The sequence below is a fragment of the Vulpes vulpes genome, chromosome 14 (genome assembly GCF_048418805.1).
Source record: "Vulpes vulpes isolate BD-2025 chromosome 14, VulVul3, whole genome shotgun sequence".
In the NCBI taxonomy this organism is placed as follows: domain Eukaryota; kingdom Metazoa; phylum Chordata; class Mammalia; order Carnivora; family Canidae; genus Vulpes; species Vulpes vulpes.
The window spans coordinates 1385002-1412007 of NC_132793.1; the positions used below are offsets into that span (position 1 = coordinate 1385002).

Consider the following 27006-nt stretch of genomic DNA (forward strand, 5'->3'; position numbering starts at 1 on the left):
GGGGAGTCGGAAACGGTCCCCCAAGGTCGGGGATGAGGAGGGCCGTCGGGGGGTGGGGGCGCTCGTTCTCGGCAGAGAGGGCGGGTGTGGCGAAGCCTGGAGGGTCCGTCTGTGTGGGGCGGCACGTTCAGACCTGCCGGGCTCTGGGGCTCCTGCCTGCACCCCGCCATGCCCTCCTGGGGCGGCTCCTCCCTCGACTAGGGGCCTCACTCTTTTTGCAACAAAACCATGGGGGTGCGGCGATGTTCGAGAGCCTTCCCGGGGCCCTGCGCCCTCACCCCCCGCCCGGTTCCCGCAGCCTCCAAGAGGGACTGCTTGGAGCGGTTCGGGTCACAGACGCTGGAGCGCATCACGCGGGACGACCACGTCATCTGCTCCACCGAGTACTCCCGGATCGTGCCCCTGGAGAACGGCGAGGTGGGCCCCGGGGCGGCACGGGGGCGAAGGGGGGGGCCTGCTAGTGCGGCGCCGGCCGCTCCCTGGCCTGACCCTCCGCCCGACCCTCTGGCTCACGCAGATCGTGGTGTCCCTGGTGAACGGGCGCCCTGGGGCCATGAACTTCTCCTACTCGCCGCTGCTGCGAGACTTCACCAAGGCCACCAACATCCGCCTGCGCTTCCTGCGCACCAACACGCTGCTGGGCCACCTCATGGGCAAGGCGCTGCGGGACCCCACCGTCACCCGCCGGGTGAGCCACCGGCCGGTGGGCGCGGGGAGGCGGGCTGGGCTGGGGGGGGCGCGGCGCTCACCGGCCGCGGGTGCAGTACTATTACAGCATCAAGGACATCAGCATTGGCGGCCGCTGTGTGTGCCACGGCCACGCGGACGTGTGCGACGCCCAGGACCCCGCAGACCCCTTCCGGTGAGGCCCCGCCCCCTGCCTGTCCTCATCCCCTTCCCAGCGCAGGGCCACCTTGGGCCGGGCCCCAGCCGGCTGCCTCTCCTGTCCGGGCAAAGCCAGGACCCTGGGCGGGGGAGTCGAGGACCTAACTGGCTTGCCTGCCCCTTCTGGAGGGTTCTAGGAGCTTCCCTTGGTGCTCCGCACGTTTACTCTGTGGTGTCGGGGATCGGACGCATCTTTTGTTGCTCAGGACTTTGAGAGTGTGTGTCGTGAACTCAGGCCCTTTCCGGGCCATCAGCTCTGCCTGTCGGCTCCCCCTTGTACCTCTTTTCTTCCGGAATCCCGTTCCATGGATGGGACCTTCCTGTGGTTTCCTGGGCCCCCCGAGCTGCTCCTGCGTCCCCCTCCCCATCTCCTGAGCTGCCTTGGGACCGGCACTCCGGTCACAGCCCTCCAGCTCAGTGTAGCCCGACTGCTGCCTTTAATTCCAGTGATTTTATCATTTATTCAAGTTCCCATTGATTCTTTGGCCACACCTCCCTATATTTTAGAGCATCACATTTTTGAGGTTTTAGACGCCTTAAATGTTCTTATTTTACGGAGCGTGGACTCCCAAGGCCCCGCAGACCCTGGGGGGGACAGGGCTCGAGCCGTGTGCTCTGGGGCCTGGGTCTCCACGGGCTGGCTTCAGGGCCCGGCTCAGGGCACGCCCAGCGCCATAGCTGGGTGCTGGCCCCGGGTGCTTGTGGAGGCGGGCGGCGGGCGGGGGGTCCCAGCGGTAGGCGGCTGCAGCCTCGGTCCTCAGCCGGGGCCCACTGGCCCCCGACCCCGAGCTGGCCGCAGCCGCTCTCCAGGACGGCAGGCAGGATCCGGGCCCTCCGACTGGCGTCCGCCCCACTGCAAGGGGAAGCAGTTCCTAGCCCCTGGCCCCTGGGGAGGCGCCCTGGACGCCCGGGGGTGTCTGGCTGAGTTCGTGCTGCTGCGTGAGCCGACCCTTGGAGCCGGCCCAGGGAGCCGGGGCGAGGAGGGACCCGCTCCAGCTCGGGGACCCGGGGCTGCAGGCTGACCACCCAGGGCCCCGCCCCGGCCATGCCCTGCCCGCCGGCACGCGTCCTGTCCCCTCCCCCAGCCCCGGGGAGGCCGTGCGTGGCCCCTGGTGCCCCTCTGGGTCCACAGCGGAGCCCCTCCCGTCCCGTTGTCCCCACAGGCTTCAGTGTGCCTGTCAGCACAACACGTGTGGGGGCTCCTGTGACCGCTGCTGCCCCGGCTTCAACCAGCGGCCGTGGAAGCCGGCCACCACCGACAGTGCCAACGAGTGCCAGTGTGAGTGCCCGCACGCGTGCTCGCCCGGGCCTGCTCCGGCCACCTGGTGTTGCCGCGCCCGGGGTCCCCATGGTTCGCGAGTCATGCCCCGGGTCCCGGCGAGGCGGGGTCCCGGGGGCCCGTGAACATCTGCCCCCCTTCTCTCCAGCCTGCAACTGCCACGGCCACGCCCACGACTGCTTCTATGACCCCGAGGTGGACCGGCGCAACGCCAGCCAGAACCAGGACAACGTGTACCAGGGTGGCGGCGTGTGCATCGACTGCCAGGTGGGGCGGGGGCTGAGGGGCTGGGGGGCGGGGGCAGGGCCCCAGGTGCAGGCCGCCGTCCCGCGCTCACCCGCCCTGTGCCCCCCAGCATCACACCACCGGCATCAACTGTGAACGCTGCCTGCCTGGCTTCTACCGGGCCCCGGACCACCCCCTCGACTCTCCCCACGCTTGCCGCCGTGAGTGGGGTCGGCCCGGGTGGGGCCACAGGGTGTCCCGAGGCTCCGGCTCTCCGTGCCCTGGGGGCCCTCGCGCAGCTCTGGGAGGCCCCGCCTGGCTCTCGCGCCCCTGCCCTGTTCCGGGGCCCTGGGCTCGGGGTCTCACGACTCCCCGGCCCCTGCCCAGGCTGCAACTGCGAGTCGGACTTCACGGACGGGACGTGCGAGGACCTGACCGGCCGCTGCTACTGCCGCCCCAACTTCACGGGGGAGCGTTGTGACGCCTGCGCCGAGGGCTTCACTGGCTTCCCGCACTGCTACCGTGAGGGCATCGGCCTGGGGGGACCCGGGGGTGGGCCCAGGGGGGCCTTCGGGCCTGCTGACGCGTGCTGTCTCCTCCCTCAGCGGTGCCCTCCTTCTCCCCCAACGACACCGGGGAGCAGGTGCTGCCGGCCGGACAGATCGTGAGTAAGTGTCCCCGAGGCCCCCGTCCTGCCCTGGGCTCCATGAGAGCAGTGGCCAGGGGGGTGCCCACGAAAGCCCCACAGAGAGGGAGGATTTGTCGCGGTTACTTTATTTTCGGTTCTAGTGTTTTTCTGCAAATCCCGCGTATCGGTGCTAGGAAACCTCCGAGAGGACGGGTAAGCATAGAGCGGAACAGAAAGGTGCCCGGGGTTGCGCCGCTTTCAAACAGTGGCTCTCCCCGCAGCTGGGCCCTCCGTGTGCTGCACACGGTCCTTGGGCGGACGTGGTGGGTGTGTACCGTGGGCACTGCTTTGTGCTTCCGCCCGCCGCGGTCCTGTAAACACGTCACCTCATGGTCCGTGTCATCGCACAGATGCAGTATCTCATCAATCACCCCCCAGTTGTTGGAAATTTAAGTTCTTTCCAACTTAAAAAAAACCGCTACAGTAAACATCCTCGCAGCTCAAACTTTCCATAAATTCTCAATAATTTCTGTAGAACAATTTCCTAGAAGGTTCTGAGTCACAAGATGTGCGTGTTTGGGGACATTTGTGGCCGTAGGTTGCCAAATCTCTCAAAAGAAAGAAATAGCGTGCAGCGTAGTGACGTCCGCGGCATCGGCAGGCGCGGATGTCCTCGCCGTGGGCACCGTCCGCGGACCGTTGGCTGGGCTGGCAGGATGCTCACCCCCCCCGCCCCGTGTTTCTGGAACCGGGCACGTGTTTCAGAGGACGTTGTGTCAGTCCGAGGGGCAGGTGGTGTCCCTTCCTAAGGGCGTAACGGTGCGTTCGACGGCTGGCGGTGTCCTGGTTAGACGGCATTTGACATTTGCCATCTTGAGCGTTTCTTTGATGCATCTGTAAGGTTGGATCTTCTTTCAAGTGTCTCTTGACCTTTGGGCTGTTTTCCCGGGGACCCGGTTGTCGGGGTCTTTGCTCATGCGTCTGTCCACACGCCCGTCTCTCCCAGCCCCATGTCTTCGGGGCTCTTCTCTTCTGTGCCAGCGTTTTAACCCTCTTGTGTGGTTCTGTTGCAGGGGTGCTTGCCCCTGACTCAGTCGTACGGAGGTGGCGCACCCCGAACTCAGTCTCCCGCCTGCCAGCCTTCGACGGTCTCTTCTCTGCCTGTAATTGTTGGCTTTTCATCGGCGGCATCGATGGGGGTGGGCAGACTTGTTCCAGAAAGGGCCAGGTGGCGCCTGTTTGCTTCCCACACTGAGGACCAGGCGTCCTGCCTTGGCTCTCGAGCTCTGCCGTCGCGCTGTAGCTGCCGAGTGGCATCGACCACGTGGACGTGCACGGGCCTGGCCGTGTTCCGATAAAACTTTATTTACAAAGCAGCCAGAGGAGGGGATCCCTGGGTGGCTCAGCGGTTTCGCGCCTGCCTTTGGCCCAGGGCGCGATCCTGGAGACCCGAGATTGAATCCAGCATCGGGCTCCCTGCATGGAGCCTGCTTCTCCCTCTGCCTGTGTCTCTGCCTCTCTCTCTCTCTCTCTCAATAAATTAATTAAAAAAAAAAAGAAAGAAAATACTTGGAAAATGACCCGTACTTGGTCACACTCCATAGTGGTTTAAAAATCACAGGAATCGCCTGTTTCTTTTTTCTTTTCTTTTTTAAAGATTTTATTTATTCATGAGAGACACGGAGAGGGAGGCAGAGACACAGGCAGAGGGAGAAGCAGGATCCTCGCAGGGAGCCTGACGTGGGACTCGGTCCCGGGACCCCGGGGTCACGCCCTGAGCCCAAGGCAGGCGCTCAACTGCTGGGCCCCCCGGGTGTCTCTGAATCACCCATTTCTTAAAAGTTTGATAGAACTTAGAAGGGCGTCTGGCCCTGACACGTGTTCGGTGGAGATCTTGGGCTACGGTTCTCGTCCCTTCCATGCTTGTTGTATCTGCTCGTTCCCTAGCTCGGCTCAGTCCGTTTCAGTCATTTTCGTTTCCTAGCAGACTGTGTCCTTTGGATTCGAGACGTATCCGTGTAACGTCACGCGCAGCATCCATGTGAGCTGTACGTTTCTCTTATCATCTGTTTTCGTTTCTTTCTTTCGTTTCCTCCCTTTATCGGACCTGGCGGAAGGTTGACGGCTTTATCGGTGTTTTCAAAATACGGCTTAAGAGTATCCCATCTGTGAGAGCTGCTGGGGTTTTTCTCTTTTTCCTTTGGGGGAGAGATTTTACTTCTTAACATAGAAAATGTTGAACTTAAAAAAAAAAAGAAGAGAAAATGTTGAACAAAAACCTTTAGATCCATCTGCTTCTTTCTTAAGGAGTCGAGGGGTGCCAGATACGCAGCAGCGTGCTAGCTCCAGGTGCGCGGCGGCGTGATTTGAGGATCGGGCATGCTGCAGAGCGGTCGCCGCGGCAGCCGGTTAACCCTTGTCACCACACACAGACTTACTCTTCCCTGTGATGAGAACTTTTAAGGCCTCTTAGCAACTTCCAGACCCGCCCCGGGCTGTGGTTGCGTCCAGGCGCCTCTCACGGTCACGGCCACGTGAACTACGCGTCTCACGCCTGCACGTCTGTGCCCCCGGGTCTCCACCGCCGGCCCCGCGGCCACCAGCGGGTGCTCTGTTTCCGTGAGCTCGGTGTTCCGTGTCAGCGCTGGGTCCCCCACGTGGGTGAGGTCACGCGCGCTTGTCTCTTTCTGCTTCCCGCCGTTTCCTCCCCGCTTTCCTGGCTTCCCGGGCCCAGTAGCTCCACTCTGTCTTCGTTGTTGACAAAACGGTGCAAAGTGTGGCTTGTCAACCAGGAAGGTGTCTGCAGACGGCGTGGCTGTCGTGACGGAGGGAGTGGCCTCGCACGCGGTGGGGGGGTGCTGGCCGTCACCTGGCCCAGGGCGCGAGCAGCGGCGTCCAGGCCGGGCCCGGGTTGCTGTGTGGCTGGGCCCCCCCGACGGCTGCGGCCCAGGCCGTGGAGCACTTCGGTCTCCCCTTTCCTTTCAGCCCGCCCTGCCCAGAGGACGGTCCCTCGTCCCGGGAGGTTACGTGTCCTTTCTCGCCCTGTCTGATGGCTCTGCATCGCGGTCAGATCCGCTAGCCTGCAGTTTCTGCTCTTTGTCTTTGGAATTGGAGATTTTCTTCGCTTCTCACTTAGAACGTGACCCCTTCGAGGATGTTCCATGGCCATACAAAGGGACCGCATGTGCTGTGCGGGGCGCAGGTCCCCGTATACGTCCACATGTGTTCAATATGCCCTTTATTTATTTTTTTTATTTTTTAATTTTCTTTCAATATGCCCTTTAAATCCACACCGTCTCTTCTCTGTCCTCATCGGCCTCTGAGGCCAGTATCTTCAGCCTTTCTGTCCAGGGCAATGGTTTTGCCAGAACCTTCCAGCTGAGCAGTTTGGCCCTATGCACCTGGTGACCCCGTGGTCCTTCTCTGAGAGCATGGTGCTTCCTGCAGCTCCGGGGGGCCAGGCCCCCTTCCCTGCAGCGGCTCCCTGTCATCCCGCCGATGCTTGTGGCTTTGGGTTCTCCGGAATGTTCTGGGGTCTCCACACTCTGCTTACAGTCTCTGCGCCGTGCTGTCCCTTCACGAAGCTCTCCGTGGCCCGTCTGGGTCCGTGGTTCAGGGAGCATCTTTTCAAGAGGACGTGAGTTGATTTTCCTTCAAGAGCCAAACTGAGGCCTCTGGTTCTGCCTCGTGAGAGTAGCCGGGGCGCGGGCAGGGCCGTGGCCGTCAGGCAGGGCTTGCTCCTGCTCCTTCTGTGTCATTGCTCCTCCTGCGCAGGTGTTTGCCGCCCGCGTTCTGCTGGGCAACAGGACGTGTTCCGGGGTTGGGTGAATTGCGCTTCCTTCCCGGAGGGTTTGCGAGTTGTTTCTCTCTGCCGGTCGGGCCCGGGGTCGCCCTTACGTTTGTGACAAACATCAAACCATCATTTTCTATAAATAACAGCATCCATGACCTCTTTTTGTGCATCAGTTAAGGCGATCAGCACGTTTTTTTCTCCTCTTTTCTAACCGCACAATTATTTATAAAGATGACAGCTTTTTTGCCTCGTTATGGTTTTGTTTTTACATCTTGTCTGGTTGTATCGACGCCTGCAGTTGACTTCGTAGCTACATTATAAACAACTAATTGCGTGTCCTCCGAGCGCCCTGATTCATTGCAGGCGCTTTTCCAGAGGCTTCAGCTCTGCCTTCTGGCCATTTTGGCCGTTTAGTTGTGTGAGTGCAGCACAGCCGCGTGAGGAGACGAGTTTGAGGCGGGCAGTGTCCTGCGGGGAGGCCTGGGGTCTGCAGGCCCCTGAGGCCCCCTCCCCCCTTTCCCCCCAGACTGTGACTGCAGCGCCGCCGGGACCCAGGGCAACGCCTGCCGCCAGGACCCGCGGCTGGGACGCTGCGTGTGCAAACCCGGCTTCCAGGGCACCCACTGCGAGCTCTGCGCCCCGGGCTTCTACGGCCCCGGCTGCCAGTGTGAGTGCGGCCCCACTGCCCTCGCGTGGACCCTGGGGGCCCGCCCCCTCCCCGACTGACACCACGTTCCCTCCCTGCAGCGTGCCAGTGTTCCAGCCCCGGAGTGGCGGGCGGGGACTGTGACCGGGACTCGGGCCGGTGCACCTGCCGGGAGGGCTTCGAGGGCGCCGCGTGCGACCGCTGTGCGCCCGGCTACTTCCACTTCCCTCTCTGCCAGCGTGAGCGGGGCCTCCCCGCCGGGCGTGGGTGGGCGTCGGGCTCGGGGCACGGCCTGCCTGGCTTAGGGGGCCCCTGCGTGCTGCTTCGCTCCCCAGTGTGTGGCTGCAGCCCTGCGGGGACCCTGCCCGAGGGCTGTGACGAGGCTGGCCGCTGCCCCTGCCGGCCGGAGTTCGACGGCCCTCACTGTGACCGCTGCCGCCCAGGCCACCACGGCTACCCCGACTGTCGCGGTGAGCGGAGGTCCGGGGCGGGGCCCGGGTGGAGCCGGAGGGCCACCCACGAATCCCCAGGGCCTGACCCCATGTCGCCTGCAGCCTGCACCTGCGACCCACGGGGTGCCCTGGACCAGCTGTGCGGGGCAGGCGGGACGTGCCACTGCCGCGCTGGCTACACGGGCGCTGCCTGCCAGGAGTGCAGCCCCGGCTTCCACGGCTTCCCCGACTGCACCCGTGAGTGTGGCTGCAGGGGACTCAGGGCGCGGAGGGCGGGCAAGTCCCTCCCGCATGCCCACACCCTGCCTTCCTCACCCAGCCTGCCGCTGCTCCGCCGAGGGGTCCCTGCACGCATCCTGTGACCCCCGCAGCGGGCAGTGCAGCTGCCGGCCCGGTGTGACGGGGCTGCGATGTGACACGTGTGTGCCTGGCGCCTACAACTTCCCCTACTGCGAAGGTGAGCCTAGCACAGTGTGTGTGGCACATGCCACGTGTGGCCTCCCTGCGCTGTCGCCCTCGTGCCCACGACCACCCACGTACCGTGTGTGCATGGGTGCTCTCACGTGGTCCGGGGCGGGCGGGTTGGGCTGCCTGTGGCCCGTGCTTGTGCAAGCGTGCCCTCACAGAGCTGCCCATGCACAGCACGATTCACACGCGTGTCCGTGCCGGCGGCCCTGGGGCGTGTTCTAACCGCTGTCTGTGGCCGTGGGGGGCGTGGGCCCTTGTGGGACCAGAGCCAGCAGGCACGCGCACGTTTTCACGCCTGCTCACCTGGGTGGGAGGCATGGGTGTGGCTCCCGCGCAGCCTCGGGTCCCGGCCACCCTCGGAGTCAGTGACCGACAGGTGATGGTGGGCTGGGTCTCTCCACAGCTGGCTCCTGCCACCCTGCCGGCCTGGCCCCGGATGGCCACCGCCTTCCCGAGGTAGGTCCCGGGCCGCCCTTGGCGGGGCCAGCCCATCGCTGCCGGGGAGACCGTCACTGTGATCATGTGCTCCGTCGCTTTCGCATCCTCGGGGCCCGTTTGTCCCCTGGCTGGTCCTCTGTCTCTGATGCGGGGACAGGCCAGAGATGGGGCCGGGTCGGGGCTGGGGGGCTGCGGGTTGTGGGTAAGAAGGCAGGGCCTGCCCGGACCCTCCGTCTCACCTCCTCCCAGGCGCAGGCGCCCTGTACGTGCCGGGCCCACGTGGAGGGGCCGAGCTGCGATCGTTGTAAACCCGGGTTCTGGGGGCTGAGTCCCGAGAACCCCGAGGGCTGCACCCGTGAGTCTGTGGGTTCGGGGTGTGCGGGGGCTGGGCAGACGCTGGGGGAGGGCCGCGCAGGGCGGTGAGGGCTGGCCCCTCGGAGTCCAGGCCCGCTCTCCTCTCCGCCAGGCTGCGACTGTGATCCTCGGGGCACGCTGGGCGGACTTACCGAGTGCCAGCCGGTGAGTCTGAGGGCCGAGCTGCCCAGGGGCCCAGGGGCCGTGGGGCGGGCACGTCCAGACCCCCCCACGGCTGGGTCTCACCTTGCCCCTCGGCCGCAGGGCGACGGCCAGTGCTCTTGCAAGCCTCACGTGTGCGGCCAGACCTGCGCGGCCTGCCAGGACGGCTTCTTCGGGCTGGACCGGGCTGACTACTTCGGCTGCCGCAGTGAGCGCCCCCTCGGCCCTCAGCCCGCGTTCGGGGGGGCAAGGGAGGGACACGTGGGGCTGCTCCTGGGTGCTCGGGCCGGGAGGGAGGGAGGGACAGGCGGCTGTAGTGCCGCGCCCCCGGCACACATCCCTAGCCGGTCCCGGTGCCCCGTTACTGTCCCAGCCGCGGGCCGCCCCTGGGGGTCAGTGCGAGCTGGCTTCTCGGCGCCTGTGGCCTCCACAGCTGGCGGCCGGGCAGGGCCCAGGCAGCCCTGACCTTGCTCCCTCCCGCTGCAGGCTGCCGGTGCGACGTTGGCGGTGCCCTGGGCCAGGGCTGCGACCCGAGGACCGGCGCCTGCCGGTGCCGCCCCAACACCCAGGGCCTCACCTGCAGCGAGTGGGTGCCCCCCCTGCGTGGCCCCGGGGGGCAGGGGGCTGGCGAGGCAGCGGACCCCGAGGCCTGCCTCTGACCTCCCTGCCGTGGCCAGGCCGGCGCGAGACCACTACCTGCCTGACCTGCACGATATGCGTCTGGAGCTGGAGGAGGCGACCACGCCCCAGGGCCACACTGTGCGCTTCGGCTTCAACCCCCTGGAGTTCGAGAGCTTCAGCTGGAGGGGCTACGCCCAGATGACGCCCATCCAGGTGGGCAAGGGGCCGCGCCTCCCCGACGGGGGCTGCGGGTTCCCCCTGGTTGGTGGGGAGGAGAGGGGCCCTTGGGGCCAGGGCACCAGCCACCCCGATTCTCCATGCCACCCCCCAGCCCAGGATCGTGGCAACGCTGAACGTGACCTCCCCTGACCTCTTCCGGCTGGTCTTCCGCTATGTCAACCGGGGGCCCGTGAGTGTGAGTGGGCGAGTGTCGGTGCAAGAGGAGGGCAAGTTTGCCACGTGTACCAACTGTGAGTACCTGGGGGGCTCCCAGCTCCCCCACTGCCCGGCCTGCCCCAGCCCTGCCCCAGCTGCTCCTGGCCCACTCCTTCCCCTTTGCCCCCTTCCCCTTTGCCCCCCTCCCTCCGCCCCACCTGGGGCCCCAGCGGGGGTGGGAGCCAGCCTGTGCCCTGGCCCTGGGGGCGCTGCAGCCTGGCGTGGCCCATGGGCTGAGTCTAGGAGTCTCCCGGTCCGCATCCCCAGGCACAGAGCAGAGCCAGCTCGTCACCTTCCCGCCCAGCACGGAGCCTGCCTTTGTCACCGTGCCCCAGAGGGGCTTTGGGGAGCCCTTCGTGCTGAACCCTGGCACCTGGGCTCTGGTCGTGGAGGCTGAAGGGGTTCTCCTGGTGAGGCGGGGGCTGAGCGGGCTGGAACGGGGCCCGGGGAGGGGGCCGGAGTACCCACCTCTCGCCCTGCCCGCCAGGACTACGTGGTGCTGCTGCCCAGCACGTACTACGAGGCAGCCCTCCTGCAGCTGCGTGTGGCCGAGGCCTGCACGTTCCAGCCTGCCGCCCAGCGCTCTAGGAACAAGTGAGGGCCCGCCTGGCGGGGTGGGGGGCCGGCCTCCCTGTGCTCAGGCCGCCTGCCCCTGCTGACTGCCGTCGTGTCCCCCCAGCTGCCTCCTCTACACCCACCTGCCCCTGGATGGCTTCCCCTCAGCGGCGGGACCCGAGGCCTTGTGTCGTCACGACAACAGCCTACCCCGGCCTTGCCCCACGGAGCAGCTCAGCCCTTCACATCCGCCACTGGCCGCCTGCCTGGGCAGTGACGTGCGTGTCCCTGGGACCCCATGGAGGGGCGGGGGGTGGTCAGGACCTGGGGAGGGCGTGCCCTTGTCTGGGGGGGGCGGTCTGGTCTGTGGTGCAGTGACAGGACACAAGTTTGACCTGGGGCATCAGGACACCTTTGGGGCCAACTGTAGATGGGGTATCAGTGACCCCCACCTCTGGCTTATCATGAGGAGGCAGCAGGTATTTGTTACCTCTGAGACCCAGGCTGGGCTCTGGGCAGCAGGCCCTCACCAGTGCTGAGGCCAGCGGGCCTTGGGGAGGTGGGGGGGGGGTGGGAGAGAGCAGAGGCTGGAAGGCCAGGTGGCCACGGGGTGTCCTGGAGGGCTGCCCCAGGCAGCGAGGACAACAGGTGCACAGACTCTGGGGTCAGAGGGCGGAGGCTGTGGGAGCAGAGGGTGGGAAGGGCCGTGTGCAGCAGTGTCCAGGGAGGACGCGGAGGCTCGTTCTCCACGTGGGGCCTGGGGTGAAGCCTCTGATCACTTTGTCCCCCCAGGTGGACGTCCAGCTCCAGGTGGCAGTGCCACAGCCAGGCCGCTACACCCTGGTGGTGGAGTATGCCAATGAGGACGCCCCCCAGGAGGTGGGCGCAGCCGTGCACACGCCCCAGCGGGCCCCCCAGCAGGGAGCACTCACTTTCCACCACTGCCCTTACAGGTGCGCAGGGAGGGGAGAGGATTCAGGTCTGGGGGAGCCGTGTGGGAGGGCTTGGGCCCCAGGCCCCCCCCACCCCCTGCTGACTGCCGCTGCCCCTCCCGCAGCGCCCTGTGCCGGGCCACAGCCCTGGACGCCCAGCACCACCTGGCGGTCTTCCACCTGGACACGGAGGCCAGCGTCCGGCTCACGGCCGAGCAGGCCCGCTTCTTCCTGGTAAGGCCCTGACCCCTCCCCTGCACGGGCCCCAGGGCCCCCCTGTGGCTTCAGGCCTTTCAGAAGACACTAAGCAGCATCAAAGTAGGGGAGTGCTGAGCCCAGGGGGCCATCACCAGCACCACCGACCGTGGGCACCCAGTCACGTTTCTTCTGGAATCTTCAGGATTTGGGTGTTTTTTTCCAGTGGCCACAAATATATACTTGTTTAGAGAGCATTCCTGCGGCCACGCGGGGCGGGCGGCGTGTGATGGGTTGGAGCTGGAAGGGAGACACCTCCTCGGTGCTCTGAGGACTGAGTCACGGTGACGCGGGCCTCTGCACACCCGTCTGCGACCACGAAGCCCCGCGGGGTGTTAACCGTCGCTCTGACACCCAGAACCGAATGGGTGTCAGCTGGACCCAGGAGCCGTCGGAGCGTTGCCCTCTTACCGTGTTTCCTTGGTTCTGGTCTTTAGAAAACGTATCAGTCGTGCACATGTTCTAGTAAGTGCGTCAAGTGTTGACGAGAGACTTGCAGAGGGGAGGACCCCATGGCCACCCGCCGCGCTGGCTCGGCCCGCGGTGCTCAAGGGCACAGACCACGTCCCTTCGGCCCGACCTGCTGGCGGCGGGGCACGTGCAGTCCGTGCTCCCCTCGGCCCCGTGGCCGGGAGCTAGGTCACTGCAAGGTGTCCACAGAGCCGCGTCCCGGGCATGCCCGGCATGTGCCCCAGCACCCAGCACCCAGGCCGGGAAGCCGCAGGCCCCGCCCCAGACACCCCGCAGCCCTGGTGGCCGCCCCCCGGCTCTGAAAGCCACCTCATCCGCCTGTTCTGGGGTGCGTAACCCAAACCACATGGACGCGGGTCAGAGATGGGTCCCCGGTGTCACCGCGACCACACGGCGTCCAGGCCTCTGTTGTGGGGCACGTGCAGATGGCTTCCGGGCCTCACGTTTGGCTGTTTGCCACACCCAGACCTGCGTGGTGCTGGACGGCACAGGCCCGAGGGCTGCTCAGCTGAGTGCTCGTCTGCGCAGGGTCCCTGTCACCGGAGCTGAGGGGGAGGCCGGTGGCCCACATGCAGCCGAATCACCGCAGGGGGCGACAGGCTGGGGCCCGCAAGGAGAGCCGAGTGGTGCTCCTGGCCTGGAAACCGCGGAGCAGGGCTGGGGCTCGTGCAGGCGGCGGGGCCGGGGGGCGGGGGGCAGGGACTTGGGGCAGAGATGGGCCACCGTGGGACGTAGAGGCTGGGCGGCCCCGCGTGCGTGTCCTCATCACGCCCCGTCCTCCGTCCGCAGCACAGCGTCACCCTGGTGCCCGTGGAGACGTTCAGCGTGGAGTTCATGCAGCCCCGGGTCCACTGTGTCAGCGCTCACGGCACCTTCAGCCCCACCAGGTGGGGGGCCGGGAGGGCCTGGGGGGGTGCGGCGGGGGTGGGCGGCTCTCAGGACTCACCTCCTCGCTCGTCCCCAGCGCCTCCTGCCTGCTGTCTCGCTTCCCGAAGCCGCCCCGGCCCATCATCCTCAGGGACTGCCAGGTGCTGCCGCTGCCTCCCGGCCTCCCGCTGACCCACTCGCAGGACCTGACGCCCGGCGCACCCCCGGCGGGGCCCCAGCCTCGGCCCCCCACGGCCGCGGACCCCGAGGCGGAGCCCACGCTGCTGCGCCACCCCCAGGTGAGGGCCCGGCCGGGAGGGTCGCCGCGTGCGCTCCACCCTGGCCGTGGGCCCAGCCCTGAGCCTGCTGACCGGAGCGCCCCCCGCAGGGCACTGTGGTCCTCACCACGCACGTGCCGGCCCTGGGCCGCTACGCCTTCCTGCTGCACGGCTACCAGCCGGACCACCCCACCTTCCCCGTGGAGGTCCTCGTCAGCGGCGGCCGAGTCTGGCAGGGTGAGTGGCCGTGGGGCGCGGTGCGGGCGGGCCCCAGCCGAGGGGCGGCCGGGGTGTCCTCAGCCCCACGGTGTGGTCGTCACGAGACGTGGACGGATCCGTCCTAGAGGCCAGTTCCCAAGTGGGGTGCCCGGGGCCCAGTGCGGACGGCAGCCCCAGCCTCCCGGCCCCGTCCCAGCTCCCACTCGATTCCCTCATGTGAGCCACGGCTCACCGTCGTGTGACGTTGACGGTCCTTGTGTTCTCGCGTATGTGTGTTGTTTTCGCTGGGCCGAGCTCAGGGACCTGCACCTAGCGGGCCTCTGCGTGGCCTCAGGCGGGTCACGTGTGCGTGTCGTGACACACATGCACCGTCCTCGGCGGGCATGGCACCATGACTCCAGGAGCGCCCCTGGGATGAGGCCGTGGGCCAGAGCTGGTCCGTGGGGTGGGGGGGGCACATGGACCTGCCTTTCCTTCCCCTCCAGGCCATGCCAATGCCAGCTTCTGCCCACACGGCTACGGCTGCCGCACCCTGGTGGTCTGTGAAGGCCAGACGGTGCTGGACGTGACCGACAGCGAGCTCACCGTGACCCTGCGTGTGCCCGAGGGCCGATGGCTCTGGTTGGTGAGTCCAAGGCTGCCGTGTCGCGGACCGGGTGGGGCTAGCATCTCTGGGTGCGGACATCCTGAACCTGTTCGGGGGCCGCTGGCCTCTCAGGCAGGGTGCGTCCTCCGTCTGCCTTGGCCCAGCCCCACGCCAGGTGCCAGGGAGCGGTAGCCCCCCGGCCTCCAGGCCATAGTGTGAGGCTACGGTGCAGGGCGAGGATCTTCAGAGCCGAGATGCGTCCGCCAGCCCCCTGGGGCCCTGCTGGTCGGGGCGGCCTTCCTGGAGATGGAGGCCTGGATGGGAGGGGCATGGGGGGCTGGGCGCTTCCCCTTGGCGGACCTCCCACGGCCCCCAGGGCTCCATCAGGCCACGGAAGCCGACCTCCTCCCGCCCCTGCCAGCCTTGCTGGGGCCCAGGGCTGGCCTGTGATGCTGCCGCTACCACCTCAGTTGCCCTGCTGGCCGCTGGCCAGTCACAGAGACCCCCGGTGACCCGCTGGCAGGCACTGGTACCCTTCCCCAGCCCGGGTGCTCTCTGGGTCGGCGGGAAGGTGACGGAGCCCCGATCCCCAGGAGTATGTGTTGGTGGTCCCCGAGGAGGCCTACAGCTCCAGCTATCTCCGAGAGGAGCCCCTGGACAAATCCTATGACTTCATCAGCCAGTGTGCCACCCATGGGTACCACATCAGGTGGGCCGGGCTGGGGGCCAGGGCTGGGCTTGGGAGGGTCAGGGTGGGAGACTGGGGTTGGGGGACAGAGAGGGGCTGCTCGGGGAGCAGGGCCGGGGCCTCGGAAGACAGGGCCAGGGGCTGGGGGGCAAGGCGGGGCCTGGGGTTAGGGCTGGTGGCTCGGGGACAGTGCTGGGGCTCTGGGGGCAGGGTGGGAGGCTCAGGGGAGGGTGGGGGCTTGGGGGACAGGGGAGGGGCTGAGGGGACCAGGGGCTTGGGGGCAGGGGCTCGGTGTGGGGCAGGGCCAGGCTCGGGGGCGGGGCTGGGGTGGGGCTGGGAGCCAGGGCAGGGGGGAGGCATTGGGTGGGGAGGGGCGGGTGAGAGCTCTGGGCCTCACCGCCAGCTTCTCGCCACAGCCCCTCCAGCTCGTCCCAGTTCTGTCGCGACGCTGCCTCTTCCCTGTCTCTCTACTATAACAACGGGGCTCGGCCTTGCGGCTGCCACGAAATGGGCGCCACGGGCCCCACGTGCGAGCCCTTTGGGGGTCAGTGTCCCTGCCGAGCCCACGTCATCGGCCGGGACTGCTCCCGCTGTGCCACCGGCTACTGGGGCTTCCCCAGCTGCAGGCGTGAGTACTGCAGCCCGGAGCGCCAGCCAGGGGTGGGCTCTAACCCGAAGGGGCTTCCCGGCGGAGGGACACGTGGCTACAGGGGCAGGAAGATGTTCTGGAGCCTCCGGCAGCTTGTGGCCTGGGCCCTGCCCTCTGTCGGATGGGTTCCGGGGACTGGGCGGCAGTTCTGGGCAACTGGCCCCCCACGTCGGGATCTGCCTGAGGCGTGGGGCCCGGAGCTGGGTGACCCGGGCCGGCGGGGCGGGGGCTCAGCACGCGTGCGCTCCCCACAGCCTGTGAGTGCCGAGGCCGTCTGTGCGACGAGCTCACGGGCCGCTGTGTGTGCCCGCCACGCACCGTCCCGCCCGACTGCGTCGTGTGCCAGCCCCAGACCTTCGGCTGCCACCCCCTGGTGGGCTGTGAGGAGTGTAACTGCTCGGGGCCCGGTGTCCAGGAGCTCACGGACCCCACCTGTGACGTGGACAGTGGCCAGTGCAAGTGAGCAGGGCGGGAGGGCTGTCCCGCACCCCAGCTGGTCTTGGGTCCGGGTGGCGTTGCCACAGAGCACACTCCCTCCGGCTCCGGGCGGGGAGGGGTTCGCCTTGGGGGGTCGCCGCCCGCTGGGGCTGCTGCGGTCTCAGTTCAGCAGGAGAGGTGGGGTGGGGGGTCAGCCAGCCTCTGAACCCCTCGGCAGGTGCAGACCCAACGTGGCCGGACGCCGCTGTGACACGTGTGCCCCCGGCTTCCATGGCTACCCCAGCTGCCGTCCCTGCGACTGCCACGAAGCGGGCTCCATGCCCAGCGTGTGCGACCCCCTCACGGGCCAGTGCCACTGCAAGGTGCGGGGACAAGCAGGGCCCAGGTGGGGGTGTCAGCCGCCCCCGCCTCCCACGCTGCCAGCTGAACCCCTCCGGGGCTTCCTGGGCGCTTTGGGGAGAGTCAGCCCACGGGCAAGGGGGTGACAACGAGCCAGGGCGGGTCGGGCACTGCTGTACGAGGCCAACTGACCCCCCACCCCCACCCCCAGGAGAACGTGCAGGGCCCGCGGTGTGACCAGTGCCGCCTCGGGACCTTCTCCCTCGATGCCGCCAACCCGAAAGGCTGTACCCGCTGCTTCTGCTTCGGGGCCACAGAGCGCTGCCGGAGCTCGGCCCTCGCCCGTCGGGAGGTGTGCGGCCAGCGGGACTCGGGGAGGGGACACATACCACCCTGCCCCACGGCGTGCCCTGGTGTGGGACGGGGCCCCAGGCCGCGGGACGGTGCTCAGCTCCGGGTCCCTCCCGTGCGCCCACAGCTGGTGGACATGGAGGGCTGGACACTGCTCAGCAGTGACCGGCAGGTGGTTCCCCACGAGCTGCGCGCGGAGGCAGAGCTGCTCTACGCTGACTTGCGGCGCGGGTTCGAGGCCTTCCCTGAGCTGTACTGGCAGGCCCCACCCTCCTACCTGGGGGACAGGGTGAGTGGGCCAGGCGGACCCCGGGGAAGGTGCCGTGAGGGTGTCCGGGCCACCCTGGAGGGGGAAGGATGGCAGTGGGGCCGCCCGTGTCCAGGGAGGGATGGGCCTTCCGTGAGGGTGCCGGGGTCTAGCCCCAGGGGTGCCCAGGACCGTGCTGTCAACTCTGGGCGTGTGGTCGGGGTCCGGCCAGGTCCCATCTCTCTGCCCCACCTCCAGGTGTCATCCTATGGCGGAACCCTCCGCTATGAGCTGCACTCGGAGACCCATCGCGGAGATGTGTTCATCCCCAGGGAAAGCAGGCCGGACGTGGTGCTGCAGGTGACCGACGGGGTGGACGTGGCTGGCTGGGCGGGCGGGCACAGTGGGCAGCAGCGGGTCGGCCCAGGTGCAGCCCTCACCTGCCCCCGCACCTTCCAGGGCAACCAGATGAGCATCACGTTCCTGGAGCCGGTGTACCCGGTGCCCGGCCACGTTCACCAGGGACAGCTGCAGCTGGTGGAGGTGAGCGCAGCCGGCCCGGGCGCCCAGGTCCCTCGACCCCGGGGGAGGCCCAGGGGCCCCCAGGACGGGAGATGGGCCCGGGCACGGGTGCAGGCTCCTCCTGTCCCGCCGCCCGGGGCCCGGCGCTCCCTCCGGCTCGGGTTCTTTTGGCTCCGGGTCTTCTCCCCCGCTTGGGGAGGTTGTGGGTCGTTGCTGCCGCCTCCCGCGCCCGCCTTGGGAGCAGCGGCTCCTCCCGCGCCGGGTCTTAGGTGTCTCGGTGACTGGAAGTTGAGGTGTTTACTGTGCTCTGATTTATCAATTTTCCTGCGTGGTTGGGGTTTTTGTGTCTCATTTGAGGAAGGGCTCGTCTCTCTGAGATCAGAAGTACCCGCGTCTGGAGCTGGCGTTTGCACAGGGTGGGCTGCCGGGCGGCTCCCCCCGCGGGGCGGGCTGGTTTGGCTGCCTGCCGAGCCGCCGTGCCCGTGGTCTGGGTGTGTGGTCGGGGTCCCACTGAGCCCCCCCATGCCTGTTGTCTGGCCGTGTGGTCGAGGTCTCACCGAGCCGCCGTGCCCGTGGTCTGGGTGTGTGGTCAGGGTCCCACTGACCCTCCCGTGCCCGTGGTCTGGGTGTGTGGTCGGGGTCCCACTGAGCCCCCCGTGTCTGTGGTCTGGGTGTAAGGTTGGGGTCCCACTGAGCCCCCCCGTGCCCGTGGTCTGGGTGTTTGGTTGGGGTCCCATTGAGCTGCTGTGCCCGCAGGGGAACTTCCGACACACGGAGACCCACAACGCCGTGTCCCGCGAGGAGCTCATGATGGTGCTGGCGGGCCTGGAGCAGCTGCACATCCGCGCCCTCTTCTCCCAGACCTCCTCGGCCGTCTCCCTGCGCCGCGTGGCGCTCGAGGTGGCCGGCGAGGTGGGTGGGGGGCCTCCGGCCAGCAACGTGGAGCTGTGCATGTGCCCGGCCAACTACCGTGGAGATTCGTGCCAGGTGAGGCGGCGGGCGCGGGCACCCCCGGCTCTGTCCGCTTCGCGCCCACCCGCTGAGCACCGCTGTCCCCGCCGCCCTGCCTTCCCGCCATGGGCCGGGCTGACCCATCTGCCACCCCACTGTCACCTCTGTCCCTGCCCGGCCCTCTGTGCACACAGCTGCCCCGGTCCCTTCACTGTCCCGTCCACCCGTCGGCCGGTCCACCACGGCAGCGGCCCCCTGCCCACACCCCGCCATCCCTCGCTGTCACGCATTCCCACCTGCCCACTTGCTTGTTCGTCTGAGGGCCTTTGTGACCCCGTCAGAAGAGGTGTGTGGGTTACAAGGAGATGGCCCCAGCCCACATGGCGGGGCTGCTCAGCTGAGCCAGGGCGTCCACGTGGCTTTGGGGGCTCTGACTTCACGTGTGGAGCGAGTCAGGGGAGGACCCCGCGGGGTCTGCGAGCATGGTCCGTCCTCTGGCCCTGGCGGTGGCCGCGCTTCCTTTCCTGACCGCTGGTGCCCCTCCCCCAGGAGTGTGCCCCCGGCTATTACCGAGACACCAAAGGTCTCTTCTTGGGTCGCTGTGTCCCCTGTCAGTGCCACGGCCACTCAGACCGCTGCCTCCCTGGCTCGGGCATCTGCATGGTGAGCAGGGTCCAGCAAAGGCAGGGCAGCCACTCGAGACAGACCGGGGAAGGCGGGGGCCTTGGGTCGGTGCTTGGGGTCCACTGGGGGAAGCCCGGGGGAAGGGAGGTGCCGCAGACGGGCCCTGGCTGGCCTTGGGCATAGAGCCCCTGGGGTGCGAGCTGGGTTGGGGTGAGAGCTGATTAGACCCTGCTGCTGGGAAGCAGAGCCTCCGCCCCCGGTGCTCACCTGTCCTTCCCGCCCCAGGGCTGCCAGCACAACACCGAAGGTGACCACTGTGAGCATTGCCTGGCCGGCTTCGTGCGCAGTGGGTCGGAGGACCCCACGGCCCCCTGTGTCAGCTGCCCCTGCCCCCTCTCGGTGCCTTCCAACAAGTAAGCTGGGTCAGCCCATCCGGGGGCCCGACTGTTGCGTGGGGGCCTACGCCTTCACCGCCCAGTAGGGAAGGTCGCCATCCCCTACCCGGTTGGGTCAGCACCGCCCTCTGGAGGCGGGGGCAGCTGGGGTGCGCTGGCCAGATGGGGCCCCTGGTGGTGTGCAGCGGCGAGAGAACCCCCTCTGTGTCTGCAGCTTTGCCGTGGGCTGTGTCCTGCGAGGGGGCCGCACGCAGTGTCTCTGCAAACCCGGCTATGCGGGTGCCTCCTGCGAGCGGTGAGCGGTGGGGTGTGCGGGCAGGGGGGCAGGCGGGCGGGGGGCCCGGGAGGGACAGAGGCCGCTGACCCGCCCCCGTCGCAGGTGCGCACCCGGCTTCTTCGGGAACCCGCTGGTGCTGGGCAGCTCCTGCCAGCCGTGCGACTGCAGCGGCAACGGTGACCCCAACCTGCTCTTCAGCGACTGCGACCCCCTGACCGGTGCCTGCCGAGGCTGCCTGCGCCACACCGCGGGGCCCCGCTGCGAGAGCTGCGCCCCCGGCTTCTACGGCGATGCCCTGGTGCCGGGCAACTGCACCCGTAGGCGGGCCCAACCCGGAGGGGTCGTGGGGGGCGGCGGGGCGCGGGGCAGCCCACCCGGAGCGGGGCGAGCCGGCGCGGGGGAGTGAGGGGCCCAGGCCGGAGAGGCCCGGGTGGGCTGGGGGCGCAGGGAGGCCGGGGCCAGGCCGCGGCTACAGCACAGCCTCTGCAGGGTGTGACTGCGCGGCATGCGGGACAGAGGCCTGCGACCCCCACACGGGACGCTGCGTGTGCAAGGCAGGAGTGACGGGGCCTCGCTGTGACCGCTGTCAGGTGGGGCTGCCGGCGGGCGGGGCCTAGGGGGGGCGGGGCCTGCAGGGGGCTCGGCTGGGGCGGGGCCTGCAGGTGGGGCAGTCCTTGGGGCGTGGCCTGGGGTAGGGGCGGGGCCTGTAGGGGGTGGTCCTTGGTTGGGGGCGGGGCCTGCAGGTGGGGCGGGGCCTAAGGGCAGGGGCAGGGCCTGTGGCTGAGGGCGGGGCCTGCTGGTGGGGCGGTTCTTGGTTGGGGGCGGGGCCTGTAGGGGTGGTCCTTGGTTGGGGGCGGAGCCTGCAGGTGGAGCAGTCCTTGGTTGGGGCGGGGCCTGGAGTAGGGGCGGGGCCTGCTGGTGGGGCGGGGCCTAAGGGCAGGGGCAGGGCCTGTGGCTGGGGGTGGGCCTTGGCTGGGGGCGGGGCCTGGGGTAGGGGCGGGGCCTGCTGGTGGGGCGGTTCTTGGTTGAGGGTGGGGCCTGTAGGGGTGGTCCTTGGGTGGGGGCGGGGCCTGCAGGTGGGGCGGGGCCTAAGGGCAGGGGCAGGGCCTGTGGCTGAGGGCGGGGCCTGCTGGTGGGGCGGTTCTTGGTTGGGGGCGGGGCCTGTAGGGGTGGTCCTTGGTTGGGGGCGGAGCCTGCAGGTGGAGCAGTCCTTGGTTGGGGCGGGGCCTGGAGTAGGGGCGGGGCCTGCTGGTGGGGCGGGGCCTAAGGGCAGGGGCAGGGCCTGTGGCTGGGGGTGGGCCTTGGCTGGGGGCGGGGCCTGGGGTAGGGGCGGGGCCTGCTGGTGGGGCGGTTCTTGGTTGAGGGCGGGGCCTGTAGGGGTGGTCCTTGGGTGGGGGCGGGGCCTGCAGGTGGGGCAGTCCTTGGTTGGGGGTGTGCCTGGGTAGGGGCGGGGCCTGCAGGGGGCTTAGCTGGGGGCAGGGCCTGTGGGGGCGGGACCTGCAGGTGGGGCAGGTCTTGGCTGGGGGCGGGGCCTAGGGGCGGGGCTTGGCTAGGGGCGGGGCCTGCTTATGGGGCGGTTCTTGGTTGGGGGCGGGGCCTAAGAGCAGGGGTGGGGCCTAAGGACAGGGGCGGGGCCTGTGGCTGGGGGCGGGGCCTGCAGGGGGCAGATATGAGCCCCCCCCCAGCCTGACCGCAGCCTGTACCGCAGGAAGGATACTTCGGCTTCCAGGACTGTGGGGGCTGCCGCCCGTGCGCCTGCGGACCAGCCGCGGAGGGCTCTGAGTGCCACCCCCAGAGTGGGCAGTGCCACTGCCGGCCGGGGGCTGGAGGGCCTCAGTGCCGTGAGTGCGCCCCCGGCCACTGGGGGGTGCCCGAGCAGGGCTGCAGGCGTGAGTACAGTGGGTGGGTGGGTGCTGGGGGGTAGCTGGCGCCCCGGGATCCTTTGCCCGCCACTCACCCTGTCCCTCCCCAACTAGGCTGCCAGTGCCAGGGGGGCCACTGTGACGTGCACACAGGCCGCTGCACATGCCCCCCTGGGCTCAGCGGGGAGCGCTGTGACACCTGCAGCCAGCAACACCAGGTGCTGGTGCCAGACGGGCCCAGGGGCCATGGTGTCCACTGTGAAGGTGTGTCCCTGCACTGCAGGCCTGCTCGACGGCCACTCCTGTCTCCCCAGCTCCTCCAGGTCCACGAGGGGCCCCTACCCCTCACCACCTGGTGGCCCCTATGTCACTCTCCATTTTCAGAGAAGCCTTGTGACCCCCACCTCCCTCTCAGTTTTCCAAGGGACCCCTGGACTCCGTGCTGGCCACACTCCCGCCTTTTGATCCCTCCCAGCCCTGGCTCCTGGCCAGCCTGGAACCCCTTGAGCTTGTACTGACTTCCTGGCACCTGCCCCATGTCTAGGGACCTCTTGATGCTGACTTTTCAACTGGTCCTAAAAGCCCCGTGCTTCCCTCTGACCCTCACCAATCTCATCCTGTTCGGCCCGGCTCCATATTCCCGGGCCAGCTCCATGACCCTGGGCTGACCCGTCCCCACCACGCTGACCCCACAGGGGTCCTTCCCTGCCCCCGCGCCAACCCCTGCCCCGCACTGACCCACCTGTGCTGCCCGCAGTGTGTGACCACTGTGTGGTCCTGCTCCTCGACGACCTGGAGCAGGCGGGCGCCCTCCTCCCTGCCATCCGGGAGCAGTTGCGTGGCGTCAATGCCAGCTCTGTCGCCTGGGCCCGGCTGCACAAGCTGAACGCCTCCATTGCCACCTTGCAGGTAGGTACCTGTCGGCCTGGCCTTCCTGACTGTCCTCTCAGGTTGCGGGCTCTCACCTGCTCTCCTCCCCAGAGGCAGCTCCAGAGCCCCCTGGGAGTCCGCCACGAGACAGCGCAGCAGCTAGAGGCCCTGGACCAACAGAGCTCGAGCCTCGGGCAGGATGTGCAGACGCTGGACAGCCAGGCAGGCCCCGGGGACCCCCGCCCGGGAGGCCCCCCCCATCGAAAGCCCCTTCCCCTGGAACCTTCCCCATCAGAGACTGCACCCCCAGAGGCTCCTCTCCCAGGGCCACAGACCATCCCTCTCCCAGGGCCACAGATCCTTGGTTCAGGCTGTGGTCTGACGGGACACTGTGTCCACAGGCCACAAGAGCCCTGGCCCAGGCCAGCTGGCTGCTGGACAGCACTGAGGCCTCTCTGGGCTGGGCACAGACGCTGCTGGTGGCCATCCGGGCTGTGGACCGCATCCTGAGTGGTAGGGGCCAGCCCGGCCGGGCAGGGGATGAGGGCAAGCCGAGTGGTGCTCCGGGTCCGCAGGCTTTGAGGGACCGGCAGGGTTTGGCTGTTGCCACGTGGCCGAGGGAACAGCAGGGCAGCGTGGGAGGCAGGAGAGGGTGCGGGCACGGCCAGACCGGGGGCAGGTGGGCGCCGTGGGCATGCCAGTGCCCTCCTTGGGGATCCCCTGCCCCCCTTGGGGGTACTCTGCTCTGTGGGAAAACCTGCTTAGTTACAAACAGGTCTGTTGTGAAGAGACTGGGGGGCAGGGAGGAGGTGGGATGGCGGCTGCCCTGGGGCAGGGGCTGGCGGAGAGGAGGCCGCGGGGTGCTGGGGTGGGGCTGGGGAAGGCCAGGGGGCCGGGCAGCGTGCTGGGGCCCCGAGCGTGCTCGGCTGGGGTCTCGGGCGTGCAAGTGAGTGCGCAGAGGTCCGCCTGGGCAGCAGGCCGGCCCGACAGCCCTCCCCCGCCGCCAACAGAGCTCGAGTCCCAGACGGACCTGCTGTTCCCGGCCAATGCCTCCGCCCCGTCGGGCGAGCACGTGCGCCGGACCCTGGCCGAGGTGGAGCGGCTGCTGGGGGCGATGCGGGCCCGAGACCTGGGAGCCCCGAGGGCCGCAGCTGAGGCCGAACTGGAGGAGGCCCAGAGATGTGAGTGGCTGCGAGCGGCTTGAGCTGGGCCAGACGGGGCTGGGCAGGCCCGGGGAGGGGGGAACCCGGATTCTCACCCAAACCACCGTCCCCACCTGGGCCCAGTGCTGGCCCGTGTGCAGGAGCAGCTGACCGGCCGCTGGGAGCAGAACCAGGCGCTGGCCGCACGTGTCCGAGACCAGCTGGCCCAGCACGAGGCTGGCCTCATGGACCTTCGAGGGGCCCTGAACCGGGCGGTGGGCACCACTCGGGAGGCTGAGGAGCTCAACAGCCGGAACCAGGAGCGCCTGGAGGACGCCCTGGTGAGGGGCCCTCTTCCCCTGCCCACTCCCGCTCCTACCCTGCGGCCTCTTGTCACCGCCCCGTCATGCCTCCATTCGTGTTCCCCTGTGCTTCCCCCACGGACTCCAGCAACGGAGGCAGGAGCTGTCCCGGGACAACACCACTGTGAGGGCCACTCTGCAGGCGGCCAGCGACATCCTGGCCCGGCTGTCTGAGCTCCTGCGGGGTATGGACCAGGCCAGGGAGGTGAGCGCTGCCCCTCCCGGGGGCACCGAGGCAGGTTCCCATGGGGGCTCGCATTCTCCAGGCTTTGCGGGCCGCTGGCCAGAGCGCAGCCTCTGGGTTCCCGGATGCGGGGAGACTAGTAAGGGATGGGGTTGAGGGTCCCGCTTAAGGCCCCCCCGTCCCCACCCAGGAGTATGAGCACCTTGCTGCCAACCTGGACGGGGCCCGGACGCCACTGCTCGAGAAGATGCGGGCCTTCTCCCCAGCAAGCAGCAAGGTGGACTTGGTGGAGGCCGCGGAGGCCCACGCGCAGCAGCTGCACCAGCTGGCCCTCAACCTGTCCAGGTGCGAGGCCTGCAGGGTGCCCAGGGGCACAGCCGGTCTGGGAGGGCTCTCGGAGGAAGGTCCCAGCAGAAGTCCCAGCCCGCATTGGCTTCACGGGATCAGAGAGGCCCGCCTGGCGGGCAGCGGGGCAGGGGCTGGAGCGGGCGGGTGGGTTGGCCCGGCAGCGGTGAGGCAGGAGAGCCTGAGGGTCTGGCCTGCGGGCCACTGACCTGCCCCGTGTCCCCCACCCGCCCGCACGCAGCATCATCCGTGGCGTCAACCAGGACCACTTCATCCAGCGCGCCCTCGAGGCGGCGCACGCCTACGGCAGCATTCTAGAAGCTGTGCGGGCCGCCGAGGGGGCCGCCGGCCAGGCCCTGCAGCAGGCGAGCCACGCGTGGGCGGTGAGGCCCGACCCTGCCCGCAGCCCAGCGCGAGCCCCCACACGCCCCCGCCCCTGGTGCCCGCCAGGCGGGTCCGAGCCGTGTCCTGCCCCCATGTCTGCAGGTGGTGGTGCAGCAGGGCCTGGCGCCCCGAGCCCGAGAGCTGCTGGGCAACAGCAGTGCCCTGGCGGAGGCCGCGCTCAGGGAGCAGCAGAGGCTGGGCCGCGGTGAGTGCCGGGGAGCCCCGGCTCCGGTCGCATTTGGGGGCGCGGTGGTCGGCGACTGAGGGTGACGGCTGCCCCATGTGAGAGTCCTGCTCACCACCTTCTCCGCGTGTGGCCCAGGGAGCTCGGCAAAGGCCTGCCGCCCACCCTGGCCTTGTGGGGGACCCCGGGGCTCCAGAGAGGCCGAGAGGGGTCTCTCCTGCTGTCCTGACTGGAGCCCGACGGATGAGAAAGCACGGGCCAGGGTCAAAGGGCACACGCTCTGCTGCTAGAGCGTCGGTGCCGGCGGCCCCTGGGCAGTGGCCTGGCTCTTCTGAGGCTCCCTTGTGTTACCTGTGGGATGGGGGGGTGACCATCTGCTGTGGGACCAGGCGGCTGCAGGAGCCTGTTGCTCCGGGGGCCTCCCCAAGCCCGGGAAGCAGGCCCCATCTGTGTGCTGTTGGCTTCGGCCTTCCTTCCTGGTGAGGCGGGCGGAGGCGGGCTGTTGGCGTGGGCCGCACTGGGGCTCCTGGGGCTGAGGCTGCCTCCCCCCGCAGCGTGGGCTACCCTCCAGGGCACTGGGACCCCGCTCCGAGACGCCCAGGCCAAGAAGGAGCAGCTGGCGGCCCGAGTGCAGGCGGTGCAGGCCATGCTGGCCATGGATACCGGTAGGTCGGTCCTCGCCCCTGCCCTTGGCCCCGTCCCGGGGCGGACAGCTCCGCTCCATGGCCATCGTGCCAGCCAGGGCTCTCCAGTGGGCTCTGAGGGGGGACGTGTTTGCACCCACGCCATCCAGAGCGGTGGGCGGCCCCCGCCCTGGGGACCTGCCTCTGCTCAGGAAACACCAAGGTAGCTCCAAGGAGCCAGTGAAGACGGGAAGGGAACAGGAGAGAAATAAAATGGGTTTGGGGGGGCACGGAGAGTGTGCAGCAGGGACGTTTCATCCTCAGAGGTTGGGGGCATTGGGCATGACCTGGCTCCCAGGTAGGATGTCCAAGGGAGGGTACAGTTGGTCGGAGGGCGTGAGGTAGAGATGGGAGCCCGGAGGCCATGTGGCTGGAGCCAAGGACCCAGGGGAGGCCTCTGGGCAACGGGTGATGCGCCTGACCCAGGTCCAACCCGTGCAGCCACCAACTCGAGGGTAGGACGTCCCAGCAGGCTTGGGCGTGGGGCTGCAGGGGCTGAGGCAGGGCCGTGGGATGGATGATGGGGGCCGTGGGGGCACAGGGCTGAGCTGACGCGGGTGTGGCCTGAGAAGCTGGCACCGGGAGCTCCGTGGTGGAGGGAGGACACAGAGGGTGGTTCTTGGGGCTCTCGTGGGATCCGTGGGGGGTGGGCGCCCCTATTGTGGGACCTCGTCAGGGAGGATGGGTGGTCCCCCCCGAGGGGACGTGAAGCCGGAGCGTCCTAGCCTGTGCCGTGCCCGCCACAGATGAGACGAGCCAGAAGATTGCTCACGCCAAAGCTGTGGCCACCGAAGCCCAGGCCACGGCCACCCGCGTGCAGTCTCAGATTCAGGACATGCAGAGGAACCTGGAGCAGTGGCAGGGCCAGTACGGAGGCCTGCGGAGCCAGGACCTGGGCCAGGCGGTGCTGGACGCAGGCCGCTCAGGTGGGCCCGGGCGCAGTGCCCCCGACGGCGGGGC

The 27006-nt window shown here is 68.5% G+C and overlaps 1 protein-coding gene across 1 annotated transcript in view; it reads left to right on the plus strand.

Moving 5' to 3' along the window:
• The window catches only part of LAMA5 (laminin subunit alpha 5), a 45867-nt gene that overhangs the window by 13467 nt on the left and 5394 nt on the right, over positions 1-27006 (plus strand). Inside the window, exons 4-59 of the mRNA XM_072735420.1 lie at positions 299-417; positions 518-688; positions 765-862; positions 2049-2164; positions 2313-2431; positions 2520-2610; positions 2777-2911; positions 2995-3057; positions 7337-7477; positions 7558-7695; positions 7792-7926; positions 8011-8145; positions 8228-8365; positions 8780-8832; positions 9064-9169; positions 9281-9333; positions 9433-9538; positions 9817-9916; positions 10008-10164; positions 10283-10421; positions 10654-10796; positions 10874-10980; positions 11066-11219; positions 11734-11894; positions 11999-12107; positions 13389-13486; positions 13564-13765; positions 13855-13981; positions 14449-14588; positions 15143-15258; positions 15654-15865; positions 16141-16345; positions 16542-16686; positions 16875-17015; positions 17142-17303; positions 17520-17621; positions 17721-17804; positions 18540-18770; positions 19284-19397; positions 19644-19771; positions 19968-20048; positions 20133-20347; positions 20520-20620; positions 21739-21919; positions 22007-22156; positions 22650-22801; positions 22874-22984; positions 23164-23275; positions 23773-23943; positions 24049-24245; positions 24355-24471; positions 24641-24795; positions 25037-25178; positions 25282-25384; positions 25918-26028; positions 26793-26972. Coding sequence (XP_072591521.1) covers positions 299-417; positions 518-688; positions 765-862; positions 2049-2164; positions 2313-2431; positions 2520-2610; positions 2777-2911; positions 2995-3057; positions 7337-7477; positions 7558-7695; positions 7792-7926; positions 8011-8145; positions 8228-8365; positions 8780-8832; positions 9064-9169; positions 9281-9333; positions 9433-9538; positions 9817-9916; positions 10008-10164; positions 10283-10421; positions 10654-10796; positions 10874-10980; positions 11066-11219; positions 11734-11894; positions 11999-12107; positions 13389-13486; positions 13564-13765; positions 13855-13981; positions 14449-14588; positions 15143-15258; positions 15654-15865; positions 16141-16345; positions 16542-16686; positions 16875-17015; positions 17142-17303; positions 17520-17621; positions 17721-17804; positions 18540-18770; positions 19284-19397; positions 19644-19771; positions 19968-20048; positions 20133-20347; positions 20520-20620; positions 21739-21919; positions 22007-22156; positions 22650-22801; positions 22874-22984; positions 23164-23275; positions 23773-23943; positions 24049-24245; positions 24355-24471; positions 24641-24795; positions 25037-25178; positions 25282-25384; positions 25918-26028; positions 26793-26972 — 7473 coding nt within the window. The remainder of the gene's footprint in view (positions 1-298; positions 418-517; positions 689-764; positions 863-2048; positions 2165-2312; positions 2432-2519; positions 2611-2776; positions 2912-2994; positions 3058-7336; positions 7478-7557; positions 7696-7791; positions 7927-8010; positions 8146-8227; positions 8366-8779; positions 8833-9063; positions 9170-9280; positions 9334-9432; positions 9539-9816; positions 9917-10007; positions 10165-10282; positions 10422-10653; positions 10797-10873; positions 10981-11065; positions 11220-11733; positions 11895-11998; positions 12108-13388; positions 13487-13563; positions 13766-13854; positions 13982-14448; positions 14589-15142; positions 15259-15653; positions 15866-16140; positions 16346-16541; positions 16687-16874; positions 17016-17141; positions 17304-17519; positions 17622-17720; positions 17805-18539; positions 18771-19283; positions 19398-19643; positions 19772-19967; positions 20049-20132; positions 20348-20519; positions 20621-21738; positions 21920-22006; positions 22157-22649; positions 22802-22873; positions 22985-23163; positions 23276-23772; positions 23944-24048; positions 24246-24354; positions 24472-24640; positions 24796-25036; positions 25179-25281; positions 25385-25917; positions 26029-26792; positions 26973-27006) is intronic.